This window comes from Cercospora kikuchii (genome assembly GCF_019650295.1).
Source record: "Cercospora kikuchii DNA, contig_00001, whole genome shotgun sequence".
Classification (NCBI taxonomy): Eukaryota; Fungi; Ascomycota; class Dothideomycetes; order Mycosphaerellales; family Mycosphaerellaceae; genus Cercospora; species Cercospora kikuchii.
The window spans coordinates 1205150-1231374 of NW_025408582.1; the positions used below are offsets into that span (position 1 = coordinate 1205150).

Sequence of the window (26225 nt, forward strand, 5' to 3'; positions counted from 1 at the left end):
TTCTCTATCGAACGAGGATTGATCTCTGATGCGACTCAGGGGAATGCTAATGGCAGTGTTGCAGCACAGTCAACTAAGGTACCAGGTCAGAGCAGTAGATCATCAAACTCGAATCGCACAGCAGCGCATGCTGATCCGTCTGGAGCCGAGAGATCTCCAAGGCAGGAGCAGCTCGCACAGTCCTGACTCCGCAACGCACGCGGCAACGCTCTCATTGCCGTGAGCTGGCTCATCACCTAATGAGCCATCATCACAGCCCAGTCCGTTGTGCACCGGCACTGCGGAGAGAAAGAATTGACGCGTTTCCGTGTCACGCACACCTTCGGGGCCATTTTGGAAGGCGGGAGTGAGACAGATCGTCAGGGTGTTCTCCAGAGCAGAAGCTGTTCCCAACGGCAGGCAGGCACATGGTGCAGACAGGGTCTGAGATAGCTGCCAGGAACGCGAGGCACCACGTCCCGCCACGCAGAGGCCATTCTGGAGTCTTGAGACATTTGAGCGCCGTCATCTGGTCGGCTAAGAATAAGGTAGGAAGGGTCTTCGCCAATGGGCAGAGCTCCCCGCCAGCCGCGCGAAAGAAGGCAGTATGCAGCATGAGGCAAGCGGTACGCGACAGGATCCGACGCCGAACTGCTGTCAAGTCATTTGTGGACCCGTTCGGCGGGTCATCGGCGCTGTATGAACGCCATATCGACCCCGAGCGAGGCTGTGCATCAAGACCATCGTCGACGGTACCAGGAGCAGCGGGCGGAGTTGTCGTGATGGCGAAGTCGAGGTGCAGGAAGCGATTTGAGTGTTGGAATGGACCTTCCTGCCTGCGCAAGGCTGGCGCCATGATCGACGCCGAACTTCTCGGGCCGGCTGCAGGCACCGCCTTCCGCGCGGTAGCGAACCACTGCCCACACCCTCCGTCCAGGTCAGGTCTCCTCGCACGCCTCCCATCGCAGTGGAATCGCTCTCCGGCAGCCGAAGACCAGGCACGACATGCCGCAAGCCAGGAAAAGCCATCGACGCCAGCCCGTTTCGGTAGCCAAGCCAGCTGCCACCACACTCTCTCATCCATGGGGCAGGAGACTTTGACTGGCGCAGGCGTCACTCCATCCTCTGCAACGCCCGTTGCGGTTCACATTGCAGCAACGCGGCCACCAACGATGTCGATCTCCGCGCTAGTTGCTCCGACAATCCGGGGTGCCACTCTGCGCATATGAAATACGCCCTGCCATTCCCCTCCAACTGCTCATCTTGCAGCTTTCATCCTACCAGCCACGGCAAGGACGAGCTCTGGAGCAGCATTCGTGCTCGAAGCACCAGACCTGGAGCCTAATTTGTGTACACTCTCTTTCCACTATCCAACATGCAGGAATTCCTGGGCCTACGAGGCCAAAGCCTCTCCCACGCCATCGCCATCGTAACTGGCCTCATTTTCTTCCTCTATGGCTACGATCAAGGCCTGATGGGAGGCTTTCTCACCATGCCAGGCTTCTTCCGTCAATTCCCCAAGATCGACTTGGCCGACAGTCCGACAGACCTCTCCAAAGTTCGGATGATCAGCTTCACCGTCGCAGCATGGAATTTGGGTTGTTTCCTCTCCGCCATGATTGCAGTCTTCATTGGCGACAGCGTTGGGCGCAGGAAAATGGTCATTATTGGTCTGGCACTTCTTCTCATCGGCGAAGTCATGCAATGCGCTTCTTTCGTTTGGGGCCAATTCCTGGCAGGAAGACTGATCGCTGGAATCGGAAATGGGTTCAATTGTGCAACTATGCCCGCATGGCAAGCCGAATGCACTAAAGCTCACCGAAGAGGTACCCTCCTCATGATCTCTGCCGGTGCCACCACTGCTGCCGGCATGACCATGGCTTACTGGGTGGATTTCGCTTTCGCATGGCTAGAGCCCAGCTCAGCAGCCTGGCGGGTACCCATCGCCCTCCAAGTCGGTCTCATCTTCCTCGCCGCCGGAATTGTCGCCTTCATGCCAGAGTCACCCCGATGGCTTATCCTGCAAGGTCGTGAATCTCAAGCTCTCAAAATCCTCGGTGCTCTGAACAACACTGATTCCAACACCCGCGATGTCCACCAAGAATTCCTCCAAATCAAAGACGCCGTCATCGAAATGGCCGGAGCCAGTTTCTCCAATCTCTTCAAAATGGGCGACTATCGCGACTTCCACCGCGTCGTGCTCGCCGTCGTCCTCCAGTTTAGCTCCCAATTGTGCGGCATAGTCTTTATGACCCAATATTATGCCGCCATGTTCCAACAACAATACCTCTGGGGCGACTGGGAAGCCCGTCTCCTCGCCGCCGGAGCCGGAACAGCCTTCTTCCTCGCTTCTTTCATCGCAGTATTCTGCATAGACCGCATTTGCGGTCGTCGAGCCCTCCTTATGTTCGGAACAGCCGGAATGTTGTTCTGCATGATCGTCCTTTGCATCATGCTTAAGATCCACACCCGCCCCTCCCTCGACGCAGGCACAGCTTTCATCTGGCTCTTCTGCTGCGCCTGGGCAATTGGCTGGCAAGGTATCTCCTGGCTCTACCAAGTCGAAATCGTCCCTCTACGCATCCGTGGCCCAGCAAATGCCCTTTCCACAGGCGCCAATTGGCTTGGAAACTTCATGGTCGTCATCATCGGTCCCGTGGCATTCGCAACCAGCACCTGGAGATCCTACATAATCTTCATCGCGACCAACGCAGCCATCTTGCCGATGATTTATTTCCTCTACCCCGAAACCAGTATGCGTTGTCTGGAAGAAGTCGATTACATTTTCTTCACAGCCAACTCTTCTCCGAGACCTTGGTTAGACGTACGAAAAGCCGCTGCAGATCTTCCACTGTGGTACGGTGCCGGTGACGAAGAGACTCCGTACGATTACGAGGCCTCGGAATGGCATCAGCGACACGTCCGCTTCTCGGATGAAGTTGAAGATTCTGAAGGCGATGTGACGACTTTGGGTCCAGCTTCCGGGGTGAGGCCCGAAAAGGCGCGCAGTGACAGTAGTGGCAGCAGCAGTGAAGACGAGAAAAAGTCGGGAAATTATAGTGATGGCACCGCGCCAGTTTCTTTTGTGCAAGCGCTGTCTGACGGCAGGGCTAGGAGCCAGAGCAGAGGAAGACGCCATTGAGTGTATGTAATATGACGGGAAATGTGGACTGCGACTCAATCGGGAGGTTTATGTATGCACGTATTGTATAGTACCGACAAGTCTTTGACGGCCTATTGGAGTGTCTACAGTTCTCTGTCGACAGACTCGTGTAGCCTTTTTCACGCTAGTACCGGCAACTGCCATTATAGCAAAATTCGAGACTTTCAACGAAAGTGTGTTGCCTCCATGTGAGCGAGCTCGTGCTCTTCTCCTGTCCCTCAATGCACCATGTCCTGTTATGTCGAGCAGACACGTACCGACCGCGGAAGCTCAATCAAAGGATACCGTAACGAAAGTGGTGCCAATATCCTCCTTTCGCAGCCCTACAGCACGCGGCTTGATCAGTGTCTTCTTCATCTCACCTGCACCCAACTCCTCACGCATGGATTCTGCGGCATTCTTCGCACTGAAATCTCGACGCTCTCGCTTCTTCTGTAACTTCGTCGCAGGGCGCGTAATGAGTGCCTGGCGATTGCGGAATGCAGTCTTCTTCTCTTGGTCCTTGCCCCATTGAAGCATAATCCTGGGGAAATGGTCTCCATCGAGACCTCCTTGTCGGTATGTCTGGTTCCGAACGGGATCCCTCGTAGCTTGGAGAATCCGCCACTTCCACTCACTACCATCGAACCATGCTTTTTGATACGTCCGGCCCACGATGACAACCTCTTTGAAGCTTGCGTTGTCAAACTGACAGTCCTGGAAGACAACATCGACGAGGTGGCAGGTGTCAAATGTTGTGTTCTTGAAGGTACAGCGGATAAACTGCACGTTCTCGATTCTGCAACCATACCCGTCCGTGATGAACAAGCCAGCGGCTGGCGTGTTGTCGAAGGTCAGACCTTTGCCCAGTGCCAGCGGTATCTTGTGTGGCTCATTGCTCATCACGATAGGCTCCACGAAATTGTAGTTCTCGCTGTCGTTCGCAGCACTTTCGAACCCTTTGATGTTTCCCCAACCGCTTCGATGACGCTCATCTGGAGGCGGGTTTGCAATGGTTGCATCTTCAGCTTCCTTACGAGCTTTTGTCATAGCCACAATCTCTGCTGGTATGTCATCGTGGACCGAGATGTCCTTGAACGTTTCGCCTGTCGAAGGGTAGTTCACAGCAAGTTTGCGGTTCTTCCAGGTGCAGTTGAAGCTACAATTGGTGAACGTATTGCCATCCATAGCCACATTCTCCAGCGCGACCTCGCGAAAATCGCAGTTGTTGAAGGTCGTGTTTCTGATTGAGCAATTGTCGAATATAGTCGGCTGATGGGGATCGAAGCGGCAATTGACGAATGTCACGTTGATGAAGCCGCCGCCAATATCCCCCCCATGGTTCTGTATGACCAGGCCATAGCGTGGCGGATGCAGGATCGGGCTGAATTTGATGTCCAGACAGGCCGGAACATCTGAAGGCACTACCTGCTCAGTAGAGCGCGTGATATGCGATGCACTTGAGAAGCTGCGCGTGTCAGTAATGCGACAGTCGATCTTGCTGGAAGGCACTCACTTCTTTTGCGGTGAGCCAATCTCGGAAGAGGTCTCGGACTGAACGTAGACCAAGCCGGGTCTCGCAGTTGTAAAATGAACACTGCCTTGGACGGATAGGTCACTAAAGGATCCACCAGAGGAGGGTGCTGCCAGTGATGGAGACGCAGAGGCGGGTAACGAGCGCTTGAAGTCAAGGAATTCGATCAGTGCCCCGCCAGAGTCGTCTTCATGCAGCTTCGAGTCGCGCAAGTCGACGCCAGCCAGCCGACCGAGGACGCCCTTCATACGCGCCGCGTCAGCCGACGGCATGGTGATCAATGACAGCTTGTTGCTGTGTCGAATATTGTTGTCGAAAAGAGGCAGCGAGGTTGAAATGCGCGGCGTTTGTTTGCCAGCGGGATTACGCAACCCGCCACTGCATGGCAGTTGCGGCGGCGTCCAGTCGAGGGGCGGAAGCAACGGTCGCTACTCCAGCGAGCACAGAGTCGGCGGACCCGCGCCAGGTAGGCCATGTTGTCAGCTGTCATGTTATGGTCAGGATGCCCTCGTGATCAGTGATGGTGGATGAGAAAGAGTGTTGAGGGCTGGTTGGTTGAGGCACTGAGCTCAGTTAGCCTTGCTCATACCCGCCTCTACGCTCACACTATGCGCAAGGCGGCGTCTTCACTTTGCCTTGTCTGATTTGGGATCGCGAGGACTGGGCTAGAGCATGACTGATCGCGTTCGTTTCGTTCAATTGGAACTCCGAGCCCATCGAAGAGGAGCCATCCCCTAGTCAGTTCAGGAGCTTAAAGCAATGCTCAACAACACCTTCAGCTCGATACCCGCCTCTATGTCCAAGGACAGTTTCGATCAAAAGTCTCTCCATTTGCATTCGTCGTAATATTCATTAAATGCCCCCGATCTATCCCCTCCCAAACCACAAACCGCAGCAACACTTCAAGAAGCATCGTAGCTGCAGCCAGCAAGTCGAGGCATTAGACAGCAGACAAGAGCGAAATTTTGGTAGGTACAGCGATCCCATTAGCCGCTCAACACAACTCAAAAGATTTCGCAGGGTATAGTTGCCTCCCCTCAGTTTCTCCTTTTCATTCTCGAACAATTTCAATTCTTTTCAGAAAAGTCTCCTTTTTCGATTTTCTCTCATCGAATCCGCTGCTGGTTGCTACGCTTTACTCATGCGCTCCGCCCATATGTTTCATGCAAAAAAGATGAGAAAGATCTCCCCACAAACGCCCGCCGGTCCCGAAAACAGTACCAATTCCTCGACTAAAGGATTATGCTCGCTTGCTTCAATTTCTGTGTGTCGTGTCATGACTCGCTTCTCGGACGTGTTCTGGTCGAACTTCTACCTCGACCGGCTTCGACATCGCTGACAGCCGCTTCGTACGTAGGAATGGGCGGGCTGTTATTGTGTAGCAGTCTGGTCCGCTCGCTGTATTCTGAAGCGTTTGTTCCGGCACGAGGTCGGGCTGTCATGTCCGAGTCGTCGTCATCGTCTCCGTTCTCGTCCTCGTCTGGGCTTTCGTAGTCTGGAGGTGGATGATCTGCAGGTTCCAATGGTAGGCCAGGGTTCATATAGATCTGACTGCTTGCAGCTTCACTCGTGCCCTCACCAACGTCTTCTTCCTCTTCTTCCACATCACCCTGCATGTCCATAATGTTGAGCTGGGCAAGTGAAATGTCCGTAGGCGAGCGCTCTGGTCCCGGACTCCTCGTAGGTCGTCCTTGCAGTCTGATCGCACCACTATGTGATCTGCCATGCCCAGGTGTCCATCCCATCCCTTCTCTGACGCCCTCACGGCCGCCCTCGAGGAGTATGCTGCCAGCTTCGCTACCATATGGAGGAGGCGGCGCTAGACTGCCGGTCATTGGTGCGAGACCCCACTTCTTCACATTCGCCTCGATGAAGACGAAGCCCATTTGTCCAAAGTTTACGTGGATGTTTGCAGGTCCGTTCGCTCCAACCGTGGGGAAGAAGTTGTGCAGCTTCATCCCGTGACAAACATCTTCCAACTTCTTACCATTCCTCGTGAAGAATATTGTTCCGGTCCTAGGCCTGTACCCGACTCCAACGACGTCGCCTTGGACGAATGGAGGTCCATAATTGGTCGAGGTGAAGGGCTGATTAAACTTACGTTGGCCTGTGGATAGATACGCAATGGAGTATTTGTGCAGACCAGGAAGTCGGAAGAGCGGATAGGGTTTCGTCGTTAGTCCAATGCTTACCAGTGTCGAATCCGGCTTGTCGTATAGCTTGGCCTCCCAATAGTATACCTCGTTCTGCTTCGGAATGGGCAAATTGCTCTGTACACTGCACTCCGAGTCGAAGAACTCAATCTCCGTCCTGGCCTCCACGAAGCAGTTCGCAATCTCCAGTTCCGGCTCAAACTCCCACGCTGAGACTCCCTTCTCTTGTATCGCCAAGAATTGTGATAATGATATGTCGGTTTGTACGGACTCTGGGGGGTTGTGCTGTACGAATGCTGCGTGGAAATCAAGTCAGTGATATGCGCCGCACGTATGAACATTGTCAGCAATCTCACCTTTGGCTCTGAAGTATTCTGCTCGCTGTAGGTCGTCCATTTCGGCAAGGGCTTCTTCCTCCTCGCGCAAGAAGCTCTGCTCATCGTCGAATTCTCCTGGGCGTGATATGCGATCCAGAAAGATGCGACCACGGCTGGTGTATCGAAAGAAGTAGACAATGGCAATGATAATGCCGACCAGGGCAGCAGAGCCAAAGGCAGACAGCATTCCTATCAGTATGCCTTTACCGGTACTGCCGAGTCCGACGGCGCGGATGGTCTGATGCGAATTCCTCCATTCCGCCCACTTGTCACCATGTCTATGCCATCGTTGTCGTTCGACTTCCACGTGTACCCCGGTCGTGGTCATGACAGGCGTCGTTGCGGCCACGAGGGATGTCGCCAGAGTGGTGGAAGGCGAACCATCATACCCGAGCGCAGCCTGCGCCATGGGCATGTGAATGCGTACGCAAGCGGCTTCGTTCTGTGCGCGCGAGTAGTCGTGTTATTAGTGTTGAGCGTTTATCGTGCTGTGGCCATATGCTGGCGGAGGAGGTGGTAGAGGGCAGTGGCAGCCAAAACAAAGTAGGTAGGTGGTGCCTCCGTCCGGACACACGCGGGCGTTCCTGAGGCGCTGGGCTGACAATGCTCCGGGCGGATCGCCAATGTCGCCCTCAATGGCCGGCGAATGCAAGTTCCCAAGATTCCCAGCGCGGTCGCTGGGGTGATGCAACGGCGTCGGTGGGTGGGTGTGCGTGTGCGTGCGGCGTGAGGTGTGTGAGAGCGAGAGGGTCAGTCCGTTGGCTGGGCCTGAGTGACGCTATGGGGACTCCTTCCGCCGCTTGCGATTGGCAGCCGGGCGTGGATCGACGCCTGATTCCCTGGGCCACACGTGCCTCTGCGGACTTCGCTGCAGCACTTGTCTGAGTGTGTTCTGCTCTGTTCTGTTCTGCCTCTGCCGTGGAGTGTAGCAGCACGTGAACTGGGCCCTCATGGGACATCGACCACCACCGCCATTGCCATTGCCGCCCGTCGACTGTGCCACCAACAAACACCGCTGACGCTGACGACCGCACGGATGCCAAGCAGGGTTGGGCGGAGTGGGGTCGATCGTGGCTGTCGCTCTGCAGATCAATTACCACTGCTGTACCACTTTGGCCATGACTCTCCATGTGCCGCTGTCGAACGTGAAACACGCGTCTGGAAGTGTCGATGGCGTGTTTCGTTGCTCGTCGCTCCTGCGAGCCCATCATTGACGAGCTATGGCGCTATCTACATGTTCGCAACGCTTCCAAAAGCGCCGTTGCTGGCGCGCGGCTACTCCTGCGCAGCAGCTCAGAGCCTCCTCCGCCGAGACGTAGGTAGCCCGTCATCTGTCACTTCCCAGCAAATATATTCCCGCTGTACTTTTCCTCGTATGGTCATTCCGCGTCGACGCAGTCTCTGATCTGCATCCTCCAGCAATACTCAGGCCGCCGCGCCCCCAGATGCGACTGCGCCGTCTTCATACCAAACGCCGTGCCATGACATTCTTTTGACGCTGCCGCCTAATGCGAGCAGATGCTACGCTGAGAATAAAAACAAGAACGCTACACTGAAGACCTCGCTATCTAAATTGGTATCGTAAGCAAACAACGCCGAGCAAAATTGCTGTGTTGTAGATGTGTTGGAGCCCCGCCAGCCTCGAGGGACCGCGGGCTCTCATCCCGCAAATGCATAGGCGTAGCGTGGGGCCGTGAACTTCGCCACAACTGACTCCCTCTCCTAAAGGGAGTACAGCTGACGAAGAGCCATCTCCTGTGCTGGTGGTAGGTTGTGCAGGTAATCGTCGAAGCCGCTGCCGATCATCTGCTTGTACTTCATCAAGACCTGCTCGAAATCTTGAAGTGGCCCGTCTTCCTGCATACTAGCCAGGAATACACCATGAGCGTTGGCAATCTCCCCAAAGAAGTCCAGGAGACATTGCTCCAGGGCGGCAGGGTTGTCCAAAACTACCTTGCAGAAGCCTTTGTACGCGTGACCCTTCTCGTCTGTCCACGCCACCTTCTGCATGTACTTAAGGAAGGCCGGCGCAAAGTTGGCCAGGTGTGGCGCAAGCTGTTCATGGCAGCCAAGTCCCAGTCGTCCGAGGGCTATTGCTGCGTTTTCGTTAAGCGATTCTGGCACTTCGTTGCTGAAAATAATGACAGCCAGCTTCTCCAGCAGCTTGTCAACAAAAGGAGCCATGCCCTCCTTCTGCCGCATCGAAATTTCTCCGCAGGACCAGCAAGCATTGTTAATCACACGAAATGTCGATTCTGGATCATTTTGCACGTCGTTCAATCCCAGTTGCTGGATGAGAATGTTGAGCAACTCGGACAGATATTGCTGGAGCTGGGGGAAAATGTAGATGGCACAGTCCCCAAGTAAGGCGTAGGCCGATTGGCGAACGTCGTTGCTCGAGTCTTGCATGCAATACGCCAACATCTGGAACATGTTGGGCTGCGCGCTGCCGGCAAGTCTGGCACTTTGCTGCTCGTCCAAGGCTTGAATGATCGAACTCAGAAGGTCCAAGCTCGTGACCAAGAAATCCTTGTCTGGCTGGTCCATGAATGATTGCTCTGCGCTGGCGCCATCTTCAAGGTTTTGTTGGATGAGTTTGATGCAGCGATTGAAGAGCGGCTCCGCAAAAGGTGCAAATTGAGGACCAAGTGCGGTGGCCACGAATGACAGGCACTCCAACAACGGGAACATTTCGCGCGACTGATCCTGCACATGCTGCCAGCGGTTTATCAGAGCAGGCATAAGTAGGTTGACGTTCTCCGGCTCGGCGAGTTTGGGGGAGGCATGCTCAGCCAGTGTCTGCACACAGTCGTACAAAATGTACATGTTCTTGTCCTTATACTTGCCAAAGCATTTGACGAAGTGCTGAAGAATGATTGTGCAGTATGGAGCAAGGGCGGCGTTGGCCTTCTCCTCCAAAGCCGCAAAAGCTGAAGCTGCAGACTGCTGAACTTTTTTGTTGTGGTCTAGCATGCGCTGCAGCAGACCCTGCATGAGTGGCTCGAAGAACTGATCCCTTGGAGCATTCGGATCGTGGGCTGCCCAGGATGCAAAGCGACTGAGAGACCAACAAGTGATCTGTCTGACAACGGGTTGCGGGTCGTTCAACAGAGCCAACATGAGTGGAATGAGCTCCGGCAAATGTGGCGTAATGTTGTCCATGCAGCCAGGACCAATCGCGCCCAAAGCCAGAACTGCCGCCTCGCGATTTGACCAGTCTTGATGCTTGAAGTTTTCCACTAGCCATGGAAGCACTTCCTGGAAGACAGAGCCATGGAAATGCGTCGCAAGGCTATCGAGAGAAGCCGCCGAGCACTTGCGCAAGTTCCATTCCTCTTCGGGATCAATTTCGTCAAAATCTTCATCCTCGTCCACTTCGCCTTCACTCAGATCATCGTCGTCCTCGTAAGCGAAGCCGTTGACGGCGGGCTGGGACTGGCCATTAGGTTGCGCTCCGTTCGAAGTGTCAGCTCGACCAGCCTTATCCTTGGCAAAGGTCGGCTTGATGTCCTTTTCCTCGTCCTCGAGCTCAGCATCCTCTTCGTCGCCTTCTAGTCTTAGCTGATCGTCCTCGCTGTATACCATACAGTTCAGAAGGACGGGGACAATGCGGGGAAGATAGGGTCCAAGCGCGTCTCGAAGCACTGCGTTGCTGCTGGACTCGAAAAAGAACTCGGCAGCGTCAAGAGCTAGTTCCTGGTTGTGTCGATCTTGCTGTTGGGTCAAGGTATACTCAATGACGCCTTCCACATGCGGGACGAGCACATGAGGTAGAGAATCCGCGAGAAGTGCAAAAGACCGACAGACGAATCGCCGCACGTCGTCATTGCTGTCTTGAGACAGGCGAACGATCTCTGGCAGGATCTCATTGATGTTCTCCTGGAAGGTCACCGCAACTGGCTCGACTAGGAAGACATTCACAGCGGCCAGTGCTCGAGAGCGAACCTTGGGATTGTCGTGTCGCATGAATTTCAGCAGCTCTGGCAGGAGAGAAGCCAACGGTCGCTGGCCCTGATATTCTTTGTCGAGAGCTTTGCGGTTATCTTCACAGATCTTGAACAGTGCACTCATGGCGCCGTCTTGGGTTTCCTGTGAGGCTTCACCGTTTTGATTCGTTATCATTCCGACGAGTTCAGACAGGACTTGCGGCCAGCCCATGATGCCACCTTGTCGTACGATTTCGGTGACCACATTTCCGATGTAGTTTCGAATCTGCGTGTTGCGGTCTTGGAGTCCTTGCAGCACGTTCGCTTTGATATAAGCCTTGCTCGGCTCTGGTAATGATTTATATGAAGTTTTGATGTTGTTTTTGAGCAGAATCGCGGCGGCGCTGCGTGCTGCATGGTATGCTGCTTGATCGAGCCCTGTATTTGAGGTCGGGGTTGTGCAAAGATACACTAAGTAGTTGTTGATATCCGGTGAGGTTTTGGCTTGCCGCAGCATCTAGACAAGGTCAGCATGAGGTACAAAGCTTTCGCGATACTCCACGCACCTGGTCGGCATTTTTCTGAGCTTGAACGTCATGGCCACTGAGAGAGTCGCGCAAGCACTGTGCCAGCTGGTTGAGCGGCCCGTGTTGTGGCTGCCACGCCATGGTGCCGCAATGGACGTGGCGCAGTGTGTGGTGCGGTGTGTTGGTGCGTCGGTCTGCAAAAGTAAGGTGCAGAAGGCGAGAAGGTGGTTCGGCGAGCGTCGAATATCAAGGAGCGGGATCAGGCCTGTCGCGGTAATGGACGAGGTCAGCGTCCTACAGATGCGATTGGCTGAGCAGCTTGTAGTTGGGGGCAAACGGCGGCTCGACTGACAGTGAGATCCGAAGTGACGGTGGTTTTGGTGCAGCTCCTGCTCGCGCCGTCCTACAGTAACATGGCTGCGAGCCCGGTGGAAATCGGTGCGGTGCGGTGGGCAAAGTGGTGGAGGTGGGCTGTGGCCGGCCTGCTGATGAGCCGCCGCGGGCACTCTCGAGGCGTCGCGCTCGCTGCGTTGTCGAATTGTCAAAAAGCCTCTGTGCAATGGTGCAATCGTCGCACTCGAAGCAACGTCGTCGTGAGGTTGTGTTGCCGCAGCAGGTCGCACTGGCAGAGTCGCAGAGCGGAAGTCCTCTGCCCCAAGACCCTGCGCGGGCAATTGCCAGGAGCGGCGCGGGAGCGAGCTAAATTTCTATCGATTCTTGCTCCCCTCGCCCTCACTTCTCGCACCCCTCAGCTCCAACTTCTGCACGAGGCGTCTGAGGATCTTTCCACTGCCAGCGACAGGTCTCGGTGGCGCGCCGCTGGTCCGCGTATCTGGTGATGCTGCGCCGTGATGGACTCGGTCTGCTGACTGCCTTGCATTCGAGACAGGATTTTTGGTTGCTTGCTGCACCTCTTCGTGACGTAGTGGGCCTGCTCAGCACGGAGCGAGGGAAACCGTATACAGACACATGCTCGATGCCATAATTGGCCAGCATCCGGCCAGCCAGGACTGCTTGCGCGACATCAGAGTAGTTGCTGACGTCGCGGACGACAACGTGGATTCCAGCTCGTGCATTCTTGGGCACGTGCGTTCGGCGGCGCCATCAGTGACATTCAAGTCTGCGACAGTTACACGAAGCTGCAGGTACTCAAATCGAAGACAATGCTGTGCAGCCGGCCTTCACTTTGATTCAAGTGAGTGTGCTACCTAAACTACATACACAAGACCCATTCTGTCACTTCTCGCTGCACGTTGTGAAGTGCCTCCATCTGATCACATTCATTGGGCGTTCTGAATCCAATGCGTCCATCTCTTTCCTATATCCAGCTCACCGAAAGGTATGATTCGGAGGGAAGAGCGAGGTTCAGCCCCTTAGTGTCTCAGTCATGCGCCACTGCTCTCGTTCAAGCTTCCTGTCTGCGCTCGATTTGCTTCCTTGTCATGTCCGAGGTGGCGAGATCAGGCATACAGCAACAGATCTCACTGCCTGTGCTGCGCTCTGCTGTGCGGAGCTTGTTCCGATACTGCAAGTGATGCCATGTTGGTCGATAATAGCTATTGCGGCTCATCGTCTTGTAGTCTCCACGAATACTGGATCAATATCGTAGTCCGTTCAGAAGGTCTCCTCGTGCCATATCTTTGGTCGCAACGGTACAGTCTCCCGTTCCACAGTGAACAACACATCAACGTCCGTGTGTACCACCACCTTGTCCGCTTTAATATGGTTGCTCGTACTGACCTGACCTCCCATTTCTGTCTCCCAGTCCTGCACATCCCATTCTAGACCCTTGGTGGATATGACAGCCTTGCCGTACAATGGTAGGAGGCCAACATTCTGCCGCAGCAACCCGTCGCTGAGCGGTGCGTGAATAGTAGTGGTACCAGGACGAAGCAGAACGCTCACGCTGCTCTCAGAGAACAACCAGAAGCGCAAAGACGGATGCAGATATTTCTGTTCTCGGTAGATCTCGTGGAGCAGTCCCAGACCTTGATCAACACGCCCGCCCAGACCTCCAAGAACCAGAATCTCTGTGACCCCTGGCAGATTGGCAACAACTTTGTTGATCGCCTTGCCAAAGTCCGTACTGTACTGGTCGGGATCATGCGTAATGGCAACGTTCAGCTTCTCATATTCTTGTCGGACCTCATCCCTAATGGAGTCCAAATCGCCATGTATCGCACTCGGAAGAGCATGCTGCAATGCTCGGGTCCAGTCAGAGCTAGGGTAGTGCTTGCGAAGCAGATCGTGGACTCTGTTAGCCCCGCCATCCGCGCAGAGGCGGTACGAAGCATGATCGTAGAGGCGCTTAAAATAATCTAGGTCGTCCAAAGGACAATTCAGAATGATCAGTGCCACTGTCGGGCATGCTTTTTCTGTCAGATTTAGATATTGGGCAGGCCAAAGTTCTGTCACTGAGCTGTCAGACAGCGATGCGTTGCCATTGGGAGCAGCCATCGCGTGTCAAACGCGTGTAAGGATGTCGCATGTATGGCCAAAGAGCATGGTGTTGACGCAATCGCGATGCATCTGTGCATAAAACAGAGGCCGAAAAGTTTCTCCGACCGCCGACATTTCTAAGCAATTCGAAGTCGATGACCTTTGGACGTTTTGCGCTGCAACATTTCCTGGAGCCTCTCCATCAGCACAGTCGTTTCTTTCTCTTCGATTCAACGGGCAAGATGTTCAGGCCGATTCTCAGAGCAGCGACGACTGCGCGCACTGCTTCAAAAGCACAGCATGTCGGGAAACGATTCGCGAGTACCGCCCCTACGAGATCTGGAAGCTGGAAAGGCACTGCATTGAGGTGGACAGCGGCTGGCGCTGTGGTATACTACTACAACACCTCTTCAGTATTTGCTGAGGAACCACAATGTCCGTGATGCACTTGTCGACGTACCTGAATCTGCACTCACTATTTTAGCAGATGCTACCCACGCAGCACCAGAAACCTCGCGGGAGTCAGAAACACATCTCAGTATCGATTCAATAGCGGAACAGCGACGGGCACAAGCACGACACAACATCCAATCATCCGAAAGCCGGCATAGCGAATCTCAGACCACCGAGCAGCAACAGACTGTCACCGCAGCTGATGGCGAGCAAGCCGCGGCAGGCGGTCCGCAAGGACTCGAAGAGGAGGCAGAACAGCAGGGCGCTTTCAACGAGGAGACTGGAGAGATCAACTGGGACTGCCCGTGTCTGGGCGGAATGGCACATGGTCCGTGTGGCGAGCAGTTCCGCGCTGCTTTCAGCTGCTTCGTTTACTCGAAAGAAGAGCCTAAGGGTGTGGAGTGCATCGAACACTTCAAGACAATGCAGAACTGCTTCCGAGAGCACCCGGAAATATATGGTGCTGAACTGGATGATGATGAAGTTGCGGAGGCACAAGCCGAGGAGGATCGAGCGCAGGCATCGTTGGCTCGATCAAGTGATGCGCAGTCAAGCACGAAGACACAGGGTGGCGAGAGCAATGAGGTTCAGCAGACGTCAGGCAGTGAATCGACCAAGCAGTCAGCGGATGAGGGCGGTAACCTTGTTCCCAAGGCTGCTCACGACGCTCGGTAGACGTAGGAAAGCTACCAATCTATGGAGGAGTCTGCGGTGAACTTCGATGCAACATTCGAGCTGGAAGACGAGCGCTGTACAATTAGCATAGATGTACTATAGCTGTACAAAACAATGATGCTCTACTCGCTACCAAACATATTCGTGTTAGTTCGTGTGCTCGCGTGCAAGTGAGTGAACGACTGGAGTGAACGAGTGACGAGCGTGACGCAGAGTTGCCTGGATCACCGAGCTTGACCCGCGCCTTCTACAAGTCACGTCTGGCTTCACACCTTCCACCCACTCGTCGACACTTCACGGGCGCGTGTGGTTCGACCTTCAAACAACAACCATTACCGCCACCATTCTTCAGGCATCCCATCTTCTTTACAGCAGCTGCCATTCCGACACAGCGCCGTTCACAACGCACGGCCCCGCGACTGCCTTCGGCCGCTGACCTTTACCCTCTTCACCGGACGGCTGCATCAGGCACCCTCCCGCTACCGCATTTGCGCCTGAACCACCACGCGCACAAGCTTCTTCTTCCCGCTTTGTCACTCTCAATTCCTCTTCACCTTCCTTTCGAGCTCGCGCACCTCGACCCTCCACACGCGCCATGTCCGACATGGCTGCCAAAGCCAGCTCGCGCCCAGCGCCACCCATACCAACCTCCAAGGACGACATCAACGGCACGTGGAACTTCCTCGAGTGGGGCGTCGACCGAATACTCTTCAACCTCAGCGATGGCGTTGATCTTAAGACGTACATGTCGCTGTACACCAGCATCCATAATTTCTGCACTGCCCAAAAGGCGGTAGGCATGGGCGCCCAGAGCAATCTTAACTCGAATCACCGAGGCGCACATCTGCTTGGAGAAGATCTCTACCATCGGCTGAATGAGCACCTCAAACAGCATCTCGCGGCAGTCCACGCTGAAATGGTCAAGCACACCGACGAGGCGCTCCTCACATACTACATCAAAGAATGGAAGCGCTACACGCAGGCGGGCATGTACAACAACCACCTCTTCCGCTATCTGAATCGACATTGGGTTAAGCGTGAGATGGACGAGGGCAAGAAGGATGTCTACGACATATACACCCTGCATCTGGTTCGATGGAAGGAAGACATGTTTGGCACCACGCAGAACGCCGTTATGGATGCCGTGCTGCGACTTGTTGAGAAGCAGCGCAACGGCGAAACTATCGAACAGTCCAAGATCAAGGATGTTGTCAACTCGTTCGTCTCTCTGGGTATTGATGAGGCCGACAGCACCAAGACAACCCTCGACGTGTACCGCACATACTTCGAGAAGCCATACCTCGATGCGACAGAGAAATACTACGAAAAGGAGTCACAACAGTTCTTGGCTGAGAACTCGGTGGTCGACTACATGAAGAAGGCTGAGCGGAGACTGGACGAGGAGAAGGAACGTGTCCCTCTCTACCTCCTGCCGGAGATAATGGCTCCACTGATGAAAACTTGCGAGCAAGCTCTCATTGCCAAGCATGCATCTACGCTCCGTGATGAGTTCCAGTTGCTGCTGAACAATGACCGCGAAGATGACATGGCCCGCATGTATAAGCTTCTTGCACGCATTCCGGACGGTCTTGATCCACTGCGCAACAGATTTGAGCTGCACGTGCGGCAAGCAGGTCACCTCGCTGTGGAGAAGGTCGCAGGACAGGGCGACAGCCTCGACCCTAAGGCGTATGTCGATGCTCTGCTCGAAGTTCACAGCCAGTATGCTGCACTAGTCCAAAAAGCTTTCGCTGGCGAGTCCGAGTTTGTACGATCTCTTGACAACGCCTGCCGAGAATATGTCAACCGCAACAAAGTCTGCGAGAAGAACTCCAGCAAGTCCCCAGAGCTGTTGGCCAAGCACTCCGACAATGTGCTCAAGAAGAGCACCAAAGCTACCGAGGAGGACAACATGGAGAAGCTGCTCGACCAGTGCATGACAATCTTCAAGTATGTCGAAGACAAGGACGTTTTCCAGAAATTCTACTCCCGTCACCTTGCCAAGCGTCTCGTCAACGGCACATCGGCATCTGGCGACGCTGAGACTAGCATGATCTCCAAGTTGAAGGATGCTTCTGGCTTCGAATACACGAACAAGTTGCAGCGCATGTTCCAGGATGTCCAGACCTCGAAGGATCTCAACAACGCATACGAGGAGTGGCGTGCTCAGACCATCGATAAGGAAGATAGGAAAGATGAAGTTGATGCCACATACCAAATTCTGGGTACCGGGTCATGGCCGCTCCAGCCCCCAACCTCACCTTTCGCTCCGCCTGAAGTGATTGTCAAGACCTACGAGCGCTTTCAGACCTTTTACAGCAACAAGCACGGTGGCCGCAAGCTTTCCTGGCTGTGGCACTTGTGCAAGGGCGAGATTCGCGCCAACTACGCCAAGATGAATAAGGTCCCCTACACTTTCTCGGTATCTACATACCAAATGGCGATCCTGCTCATGTTCAACGACAATGATACAGTCACCTACGACGACATTGCCGAAATCACTTCATTGGCGAAGGAAACGCTTGACCCTTCAATCGCAATCATGATCAAGGCCAAGGTCCTCACCGCCAGCCCCGAAGGTGCCCCGCCTCAGAGCGGAACTTCTTACTCTCTCAACTATGGTTTCAAGAATAAGAAGCTTAAGGTCAACCTCAACATTGCTATCAAGTCCGAGCAGAAGCAGGAAGTCGAAGATACTCACAAGACGATCGAAGAGGACAGGAAGATGCTCATGCAGGTAAGTTGGCTCTTAGTCTTGCTATCCTTCGTTTGTGTTTCGCTAACATGTCCACCAGTCTGCTATCGTGCGAATCATGAAGTCGCGAAAGACCATGAAGCACAGCCAGCTCGTGTCAGAGACGATCGGCCAGATCAAGAACCGATTCTCGCCAAAGGTCTCAGACATCAAGAAGTGCATTGACATCCTGATCGAGAAGGAGTATCTCGAGCGTCTTGATGGTGACGATCTTGGCTATCTTGCCTAAGTGATACGTCTCCGGAAAATCGAACCACCTGTACAGGTAAGTACCACAGCGGCGTTATGGACGGAGCGGCAGGGACTACGGTCTCTTGATATACGGTAGCATGACGGATGACGATTGGTTGGGCTTAGCAAGGCGTGGGCGTTCTCATTTCATCTCGCATTGGGCCATGACTGCTGCGTGACGATAGCAGCGGAGGACGAAACTACGTATAGAGCATGAGCATGAGACAGACGCGAGCAATGAAGCTTGTATGGTACAACGTCCATTTCCCTTATTCTACTCGTCGCTTGCGATCGAGTGAATGTGGGTCCTGTATAAGTGAGAAACGTGTTCATGTGCATAACATGTGCGGAGTTTGCAACCGCCACCTCCGAGCGGGCTGAACCCTTGTGCACGCCATCGACTTTGGCTACGTGGTGGCACTTTTTGTTCCTTCTCCCGCCTATCGACACCACCAAAATGTAAGGCAAATCTGCAACCACGGACAAGCGCGCAAACCCACTGACAATGATGATTAGGGCGCCGCCTCTGATCGAACGGGCGGAGATCAAGTCCGCCAGCCTTCACAATGCCCGGCCGCTTCTCCTCCACGTCTACGTCCTTCCCTTCGTCTTCCTCTGGCCACTCTTCTTCAGCTACTACCTCCCACAGGAGAGCTACGATACGTATATCAACGGCCAGGAATGGACTTTCGTGTTCGCCGGCAGCATTGTCACAGTGCAGTCTTTGCTATGGCTTATGACATTTTGGAACGTCAATATCCGCGCCCTTTTCACTGCGAACTCGGCGAGCAGTGTAAGGAACGCCAGTCTGATCAAGGTGATTCCGAAGGAGAACGCAGGCGCAAGCGAGATCTGCAAAATCGAGAGAGACAATGTTGGAGGAAGGGAAACTGTTTCCTTCCTGTTCCAGAAGAGACGCTTCCTGTACGATGAGGCTAAAGGCAGTTTTGCGCCCCTCAATTACGCGATCGACGACGAGCCAAAACCGACGATTGGTACTTTCCAGGCTTCTAAAGGACTGCAAAAGAGCGCGGAGATTGAGAAGTTGACGCAATACTACGGAAAGAATCTGTTTGATATCCCGGTCCCGACATTTACGGAGCTTTTCAAAGAGCACGCTGTCGCGCCGTTCTTCGTGTTCCAGATTTTCTGTGTAGGGCTGTGGATGCTGGACGAATACTGGTACTACAGTCTCTTCACGCTGTTCATGCTGGTCGTTTTCGAGAGCACCGTGGTGTGGCAGCGACAGCGAACTTTGACGGAGTTCCGTGGCATGAGCATCAAGCCGTATGCGGTCTGGGTGTACCGAGAGAACAAATGGGCCGAGGTGCAGAGCGATGCGCTTCTGCCTGGCGATCTAGTATCTGTGGGCAGGACGAAAGAGGATAGCGGAGTGGCCTGCGACATGCTGCTCGTTGAGGGCAGCGCCATTGTCAACGAGGCTATGCTTTCCGGCGAGAGTACGCCCGTGCTCAAGGACTCGATACAGCTCCGACCGGCAGATGCAAAGATCGAACCCGAGGGACTCGACAAGAACGCGTTCCTGTGGGGTGGCACCAAAGTCTTGCAAGTACAGCATGGCAATGCTGCGACCGATGCGCCTAGCACGATTCCGCAAGTGGCTTCTGGGGTTCCTCCTGCACCCGATAAAGGCGCTCTGGCCGTTGTGATCAAGACCGGATTCGAAACCAATCAGGGAGCACTTGTTCGCACCATGATCTTCTCTACTGAACGCGTTGGCGCAGGTAATGTGGAAGCGCTACTCTTCATCCTCTTTTTGACAGTCTTCGCTGTCGTGGCCTCCTGGTACGTTTGGACCGAGGGTGTCAAGCAGGACCGCAAGCGCTCGAAATTGCTCTTGGATTGCGTTCTGATCATCACATCTGTCGTACCACCCGAATTGCCCATGGAACTGTCCCTCGCTGTCAACACATCCTTGGCGGCGCTCAGCAAGCTCGCCATTTTCTGCACAGAGCCGTTCCGAATTCCTTTTGCTGGCCGTGTGGATGTGGCATGTTTTGACAAAACCGGTACCCTCACTGGAGAAGACTTGGTTGTTGAGGGTGTTGCTGGACTTTTCCTCGGACGCCAGGATGCGAAGGTCAAGACCGAATCAGACGGCGCTCAGAGTCAGCTTACTAGAATAACAGACACTGGCTTGGAAACTACATTGACTCTTGCTACGGCCCACGCACTTGTGAAACTTGAAGAGGGCGATGTTGTTGGAGAGCCGATGGAGAAGGCTACACTGCAATCACTTGGCTGGACACTCGGAAAGAACGATACGCTTACGGCCAAGGCTGGAACAAACGCACGAGGTGCCATGGCAGGAGACCTCGTGCAGATCAAGAGACGGTTTCAGTTTTCTTCTGCATTGAAGCGCCAAAGCTCTATTGCCACCGTGATTACCTCAGACCGCCAGACCGGGAAGAAGACCAAGAGCACGTTCGTCGCTGTCAAAGGCGCGCCTGAGACTATCAGAAATATGCTTGTCGAAGTGCCATCAAAGTACGAAGAGACTTTCAAATACTTCAGCAGGAATGGCGGTCGTGTGCTTGCGTTGGGGTACAAGTATCTCTCAACCGGTGATGAGGTCCCTCAGAAGAAGATCAACGATATCAAGCGCGAGGACGTTGAGGGTGGCCTGACATTCGCCGGTTTCCTGGTTTTGCAATGTCCCCTCAAGGATGATGCGCTCAAGGCTGTCCGCATGCTCAACGAGAGCAGTCATCGTGTCGTGATGATCACTGGAGACAACCCTCTGACTGCACTCCACGTTGCGAAACAAGTTGAAATCGTGGATCGCGATGCGCTCATTCTTGATGCTCCTGAGCATGATGAGAGCGGGAAGAATCTAGTCTGGAGAAGCGTCGATGACAAAATCAATGTTCCTGTTGATCCTAGCAAGCCAATCGATCCAGAAATTCTGAAGACCAAGGATCTCTGCGTTACCGGCTACGGTCTTGCGAAGTTCAGGGACACTGCACAATGGCACTCACTGTTGCGCCACACCTGGGTTTACGCACGTGTTTCGCCGAAGCAGAAAGAGGAGATCCTGCTCGGGCTCAAAGATCAAGGCTACACCACCCTCATGGCTGGAGACGGCACGAACGACGTTGGCGCGCTCAAGCAGGCTCATATTGGTGTTGCTCTTCTCAACGGCAGCAAAGATGATATGGACAAGATCGCCAAGAACTTCCGAGAAACGAAGATGAAGGAGATCTATGAGAAGCAAAAGGGCATGATGCAACGCTTCAACCAGCCTGACCCACCTGTGCCTGTTCACATCGCTCACCTGTATCCACCAGGACCCAAGAACCCACACTACGACAAGGCTATGGAGCGCGAAGGCTTGGTGAAGCAGAAGATAATCGAGCAGAAAATCGCAGCTGAAGAAGAGAAAGCCGAGAGCACTGCTGACAAGTACACCGCACCTGTTGTCGAGAAGACCGAGCAAGAGCTCAAGAAGGAGAGAGCTCAAAACGCAGCAAGTGCGATGGCAGACAAGCTGTCGATGTCCATGATGGAAAGCGAACTTGACGATGAGCCGCCGACCATCAAACTTGGTGATGCATCTGTCGCTGCCCCATTCACGAGCAAGCTTGCCAACGTCATTGCGATTCCCAATATCATTCGACAAGGACGCTGCACCTTAGTGGCCACTATCCAGATGTACAAGATTCTGGCACTGAACTGTCTCATCAGCGCCTACAGCTTGAGTGTGCTTTATCTGGATGGCATCAAGTTTGGAGATGGACAAGTTACCATCAGTGGTATGCTCATGAGTGTCTGTTTCTTGAGCATTTCCCGTGCCAAGCCAGTGGAGCAGCTGTCGCGAGAGCGACCGCAAAACAACATCTGGAATTGGTATGTCATCCCGTCTGTGCTTGCACAGTTCGCGGTCCACATTGCCACACTCATCTACATCACGAACGTTGTCCACCGCTTCGAACCTCCTAAGGATCGCTCGGAGATCGATCTTGAGGGCGAGTTCGAGCCATCGCTGCTCAACTCTGCCATCTACCTCCTTCAGCTCATTCAACAGATCTCCACGTTCGCCATCAACTACCAAGGTCGACCATTCCGTGAATCCATCAAGGAGAACAAGGGAATGTACTGGGGCATTGTGCTTGTCACATCTGTGGCTTTCAGCTGCGCGACGGAGTTCATCCCTGAGATCAATGAGAAGCTTAAGCTCACGCCTTTCACGACAGAATTCAAGATCACGCTAGTTACGGTCATGATCTTGGACTATGTGGGATGCTGGACGTTTGAGAAGATTCTCAAGAACCTGTTCTCCGACTTCAAGCCCAAGGACATTGCAGTGAGGAGACCTGACCAGCTTGAGAGGGAGCGAAAGCGTCTTCAACTGGAGCAAGAGAAAGCGGACCGCAAGAAGGAAGAGGCTGCTGGCAAATTATAGCGCAGCTCTGCTATATTTGTATGCTGATATAGACAACAGATAGATAATTCGAAGCGCTCACAGCTCTGTCTGTTCGATTCCTTGCGTAACGGTGCTCTTCCTATCTGCTGACACTGACTAGGCCACCAACTCGATGCCACAGGGAGCAAGCTCCGCAAGCCAACAAACCACGTGCAGACAAGACCATAGAACGCCACTGCCACGCGGGTTCGGGGTATACTCCTAGAATCATGCACTAGCTTCCACCATCATGGAGCCTATGGGAAGTTGCTGGAGAGAATGACAAGTGAGTGACGTTGCCACCCCCGCCGTCTCGCCGCAAGAATAGCATAGTGGAATCGTTGTACGAACATCGTCGTTTCGACTATCTTCGCCGAAACTGATGAGGGCAAGAGTAGTAGCTCTGTGCAGCACGCCAGGCAAGTTGGCGGGTGGATACAATATCGTCTCGGCGAATTCGGTCGACTTTCAACGCAACTTCATTCGCCAAGGCGCAACACGGCCGGCGAGACAAGCTTCATCACAAGCACTCTTGTCGGGTGCTTAGGCAGTTCTCGGACTTTGGAAAGATGCGTTGTCTACGTACAAAAGGCTTTGTGTTGTGCTTGTGAGAGTTCTCCTGCAGGTCAAGCTGGTCTTCCCTCGTCGATTTCAACTTTTTAGTCTTTGAAGCTTTTCACCTCCTTCTGTTTTCAACATGAAGTGTACGTTACACGAGTATGAGAACGCATCGAACTTCGGACTGACATCGTTGTTGCAGACAACACTATTTGCGCCATCACCACCGTCGTGATTGGAGCTTCAGCTGCGCCGGTCGCAGATCCCATCCTCCCCGTCCAACATTTCCAATGGCAGAAATCTCACCCCAAGGCTGGCGAGGCAGTTCTAGACGAGAAGAGAGACGCCGTGTTCGTCGGCCAGTATGATGATCCACGCAAGCAAGGATCCTTCGGCCTGTTCAGGAACCACTTGCAAGGCTTGCAGAATGAGAAGCGCAGGGTCATCAGTATCGATCAGCTTCCAAGATTTAGTGACAACTACAAGAACTGGCTTGGTATTGGGCCTCAGATCAACGAAAGATCTGCCGATAAGGACTACTTGACCATCAATGTCGACCAACTTCCAAAGTTTAGCGGAAACAAAGACTTTTTGGGCATTGGACCACAGATCAGCGCAAGAGACGCTGCGAACTCCCTCTACGACGCCCTTTCCCGCTACGGATTTGGACTAGAAGATGTCAAGAGAGATTTGGATCTATCACACTTCAGGGACCACTTCCCCCAAGATACAATCATTGGAACTGCTCAGAACCCAAAGTGGATACTGCCAGGAGAGAAGAGGAACGCAGAGGCCGAGGCAGAACCAATTGTGAGACTTCCGGGTATGCCTCTGGTGAACACTCAAGAGTGCAATGACCCTCTCCTTTGCGCGTCCCTGAAGGCGAAACGGGAGCCGGAGGCAGAGCCATTCATGCATATTCCAGGCACGCCTTTCTTGGAGAATTGCAAGAGCCCGTGGTGCGTTGCTCTGAAGGCGAAGCGCGAGGCGGAGGCAGACCCTATCTTGAGGCTTCCAGGAATGCCTTCTATCAATCCCGAAAACTGCAACTCTCCCCTTTGCGCCTCTCTGAAGCAGAAGCGTGAGGCAGAGGCCGAAGCGCTGCTCTGGATTCCCGGCATGCCTGCTGGAGGACCAGGTTGCCGGGGCCCGACCTGTGAGTCTTGGAAGCAGTGAGAATGATCTTTATATGTTGAGTCACGCGTGATGGGGAACGATCAATGGTATATCACGAATTGGGACAGCTTCGCGAGCTTGGTAATGCCATGTTGACGTAGATCAAACAAGAGAAATACTTCGAGGCATCGTGCCTGTAACTTCTACTCATGCGCGATGTGATTTCTCTGACCTAAACTCGGGTGAACATTTCTTAGAGATTTTAGTCTAGTAGAAGATTGCGTGATCGATTTTGGTGCTGATGGGAAGCGTGATTAGTGATGTCGCTTAGTCCCCTCGTGAACCATCAAGGTAGCTGCCCCAGTCTATTTCACCGTATATGGACATTCTTGACTACATGTCTTCTACTTTTCTTCTCACGATGGTGCACCATCGACCTGAGCCACTCCAGACCAAGCTGTGCACCACGGAGCCGCGTTCTTGCGGTAAATCTCCATCTGAGGAGCATTCTTCGCGTCAACAGCAGGATCGTCAACAGTTCCACCCTTTACAAGGACCACTCCTGGCATGACATCAATGTCGGCGATCATGACAGTTGCACATTTGGCACAGTTCTTGTAGTTGACCGACTTGCCAGAGTCACCAGTCCGAGAGAACAGATGGTCTTGGCCAGCAGTCTTTTTGAACTAGAAAACTGTGAGTCCATGCTGTCACGACGCGCAGGCAGATGCGAAGAAGATACTAACTTTGGCCTCTGGAATGATCAGATTGAATGAACCATTTGAGCCAGCGACCTTGTGGCACGGAATGCAGTGGCAGATGGACTAATTGTGGTCAGTTGACCCTCCACAAGCAAAGTATTGAACCACTTACAACACCAGCTGGCTCGCCTTCGTACTCATAAGTCCACTCGCCACACACGCAGGAGCCCTTGGTTGGCATTTTGGGTTGCTTGCAACTGTTCCAGTGAATCTGAGAGATCCTGGAGGCCTGTCAGATGTGGAACAACACAAGCTGTTATATGTCTGTGTCTTGGAGCAGCAGCCATTGACCCAACAGCCGCGGTGACTCTAGGGCATGGTTCGACACGCTGACGTTGACACGACACCGGCGGCCTTACCTTAAGTCCGTAACTTGTCGGGATGCTCAACGACGGACAAGTTCCAGCTGAGGAAGAGAGCGAAGATATATGCTCCGCCGTCTACTTCTGTGCCCTTCGATCGACCCCACTACTGACTACACACTACTCGGAGCTTTGCCGGCCAGCGAAGCTGGAGCTCCAGCGCTTGACTCCGCTCACTCGTCGACCATTGCAAAGTAAGAGCAGTTTGAGGGTCTGGCCCGGAAACGAGGATGTAAACAAACGGGTCTCGTTTCTTTTGGCTCCCTTCATGGCAGATCCTGGGTCCCGATCAGACCGAGCAGCTGAGCTCGTGAGCAGGCTCAGCTTCGCATGGAGCGCGGCTCAGGCGTGCTAGAAGCCGGGGTCACCGCTATTGTAGCAGATGACCACAGAAGGTGAGGACATGCTCACCGTCTGCAATCCTGCTCACAGCTCATGCAGAATCATGCTTGCGTTGTGATAGAACTGAGAAAATGCGCTGCGGGTTCTTTGGCCAAGTATATAGCTCCTTCAGAAGGGCGTGCTTGATGATGGAGCCTTGTGAGTAGTGCTGGTGGTCTTCTGCTCGAGATTTTGGAGACATCGTGTCCAATGGCTATCGAATTTCGCCTCTGCCCATGTCGGCGAGAATGCAAGTCATGTTATTCTCCGTCTCGGTTCACTGCCAAGGCTGAGGTGTCTTATCGCTATCGCGGAAGATCGCCTTCGGCTGCGGGGCGGGGCTGTGCCGACGCTCTGACACCATGATCCTGTTGCACTCTCCCTGCTGCCTTGCTTCTTGCTCAGTCTGTTGCCACCAGTCCTCGGTCGCACT

General features: G+C 53.8%; 10 protein-coding genes across 10 annotated transcripts; 5 read left to right on the forward strand and 5 right to left on the reverse strand.

The window, feature by feature from the left end:
* Positions 1-1354: 1354 nt before the first annotated feature.
* Positions 1355-3121, forward strand: CKM354_000040300 (uncharacterized protein; the record flags this gene model as incomplete). Its single annotated transcript, XM_044795490.1, has 1 exon — positions 1355-3121. The coding sequence occupies one exon, from the start codon at positions 1355-1357 to the stop codon at positions 3119-3121; it is 1767 nt and encodes a 588-aa protein (XP_044651425.1).
* Positions 3122-3412: 291 nt separating this feature from the next.
* CKM354_000040400 (uncharacterized protein) lies at positions 3413-4927 on the reverse strand (the record flags this gene model as incomplete). Its single annotated transcript, XM_044795491.1, has 2 exons — positions 3413-4589; positions 4638-4927. 2 exons carry the CDS (start codon positions 4925-4927, stop codon positions 3413-3415), a joined length of 1467 nt encoding a protein of 488 aa, XP_044651426.1.
* A 1002-nt stretch (positions 4928-5929) lies between these two features.
* Positions 5930-7600, reverse strand: CKM354_000040500 (uncharacterized protein; the record flags this gene model as incomplete). Its single annotated transcript, XM_044795492.1, has 2 exons — positions 5930-7104; positions 7165-7600. 2 exons carry the CDS (start codon positions 7598-7600, stop codon positions 5930-5932), a joined length of 1611 nt encoding a protein of 536 aa, XP_044651427.1.
* Positions 7601-8907: 1307 nt separating this feature from the next.
* Positions 8908-11779, reverse strand: CKM354_000040600 (uncharacterized protein; the record flags this gene model as incomplete). Its single annotated transcript, XM_044795493.1, has 2 exons — positions 8908-11628; positions 11678-11779. 2 exons carry the CDS (start codon positions 11777-11779, stop codon positions 8908-8910), a joined length of 2823 nt encoding a protein of 940 aa, XP_044651428.1.
* Positions 11780-13252: 1473 nt separating this feature from the next.
* CKM354_000040700 (thiamine diphosphokinase) lies at positions 13253-14095 on the reverse strand (the record flags this gene model as incomplete). Its single annotated transcript, XM_044795494.1, has 1 exon — positions 13253-14095. One exon carries the CDS (start codon positions 14093-14095, stop codon positions 13253-13255), a length of 843 nt encoding a protein of 280 aa, XP_044651429.1.
* A 224-nt stretch (positions 14096-14319) lies between these two features.
* Positions 14320-15205, forward strand: CKM354_000040800 (uncharacterized protein; the record flags this gene model as incomplete). Its single annotated transcript, XM_044795495.1, has 2 exons — positions 14320-14512; positions 14565-15205. 2 exons carry the CDS (start codon positions 14320-14322, stop codon positions 15203-15205), a joined length of 834 nt encoding a protein of 277 aa, XP_044651430.1.
* A 595-nt stretch (positions 15206-15800) lies between these two features.
* Positions 15801-18189, forward strand: CKM354_000040900 (uncharacterized protein; the record flags this gene model as incomplete). Its single annotated transcript, XM_044795496.1, has 2 exons — positions 15801-17942; positions 18001-18189. 2 exons carry the CDS (start codon positions 15801-15803, stop codon positions 18187-18189), a joined length of 2331 nt encoding a protein of 776 aa, XP_044651431.1.
* Positions 18190-18696: 507 nt separating this feature from the next.
* On the forward strand, positions 18697-22614 carry CKM354_000041000 (ion-transporting P-type ATPase SPF1; the record flags this gene model as incomplete). Its single annotated transcript, XM_044795497.1, has 1 exon — positions 18697-22614. One exon carries the CDS (start codon positions 18697-18699, stop codon positions 22612-22614), a length of 3918 nt encoding a protein of 1305 aa, XP_044651432.1.
* Positions 22615-23311: 697 nt separating this feature from the next.
* Positions 23312-24348, forward strand: CKM354_000041100 (uncharacterized protein; the record flags this gene model as incomplete). The annotated part of the gene is made up of 2 exons (XM_044795498.1): positions 23312-23318; positions 23375-24348. The coding sequence occupies 2 exons, from the start codon at positions 23312-23314 to the stop codon at positions 24346-24348; spliced, it is 981 nt and encodes a 326-aa protein (XP_044651433.1).
* Positions 24349-24704: 356 nt separating this feature from the next.
* Positions 24705-25230, reverse strand: CKM354_000041200 (uncharacterized protein; the record flags this gene model as incomplete). The annotated part of the gene is made up of 3 exons (XM_044795499.1): positions 24705-24974; positions 25035-25112; positions 25162-25230. 3 exons carry the CDS (start codon positions 25228-25230, stop codon positions 24705-24707), a joined length of 417 nt encoding a protein of 138 aa, XP_044651434.1.
* Positions 25231-26225: the final 995 nt, after the last annotated feature.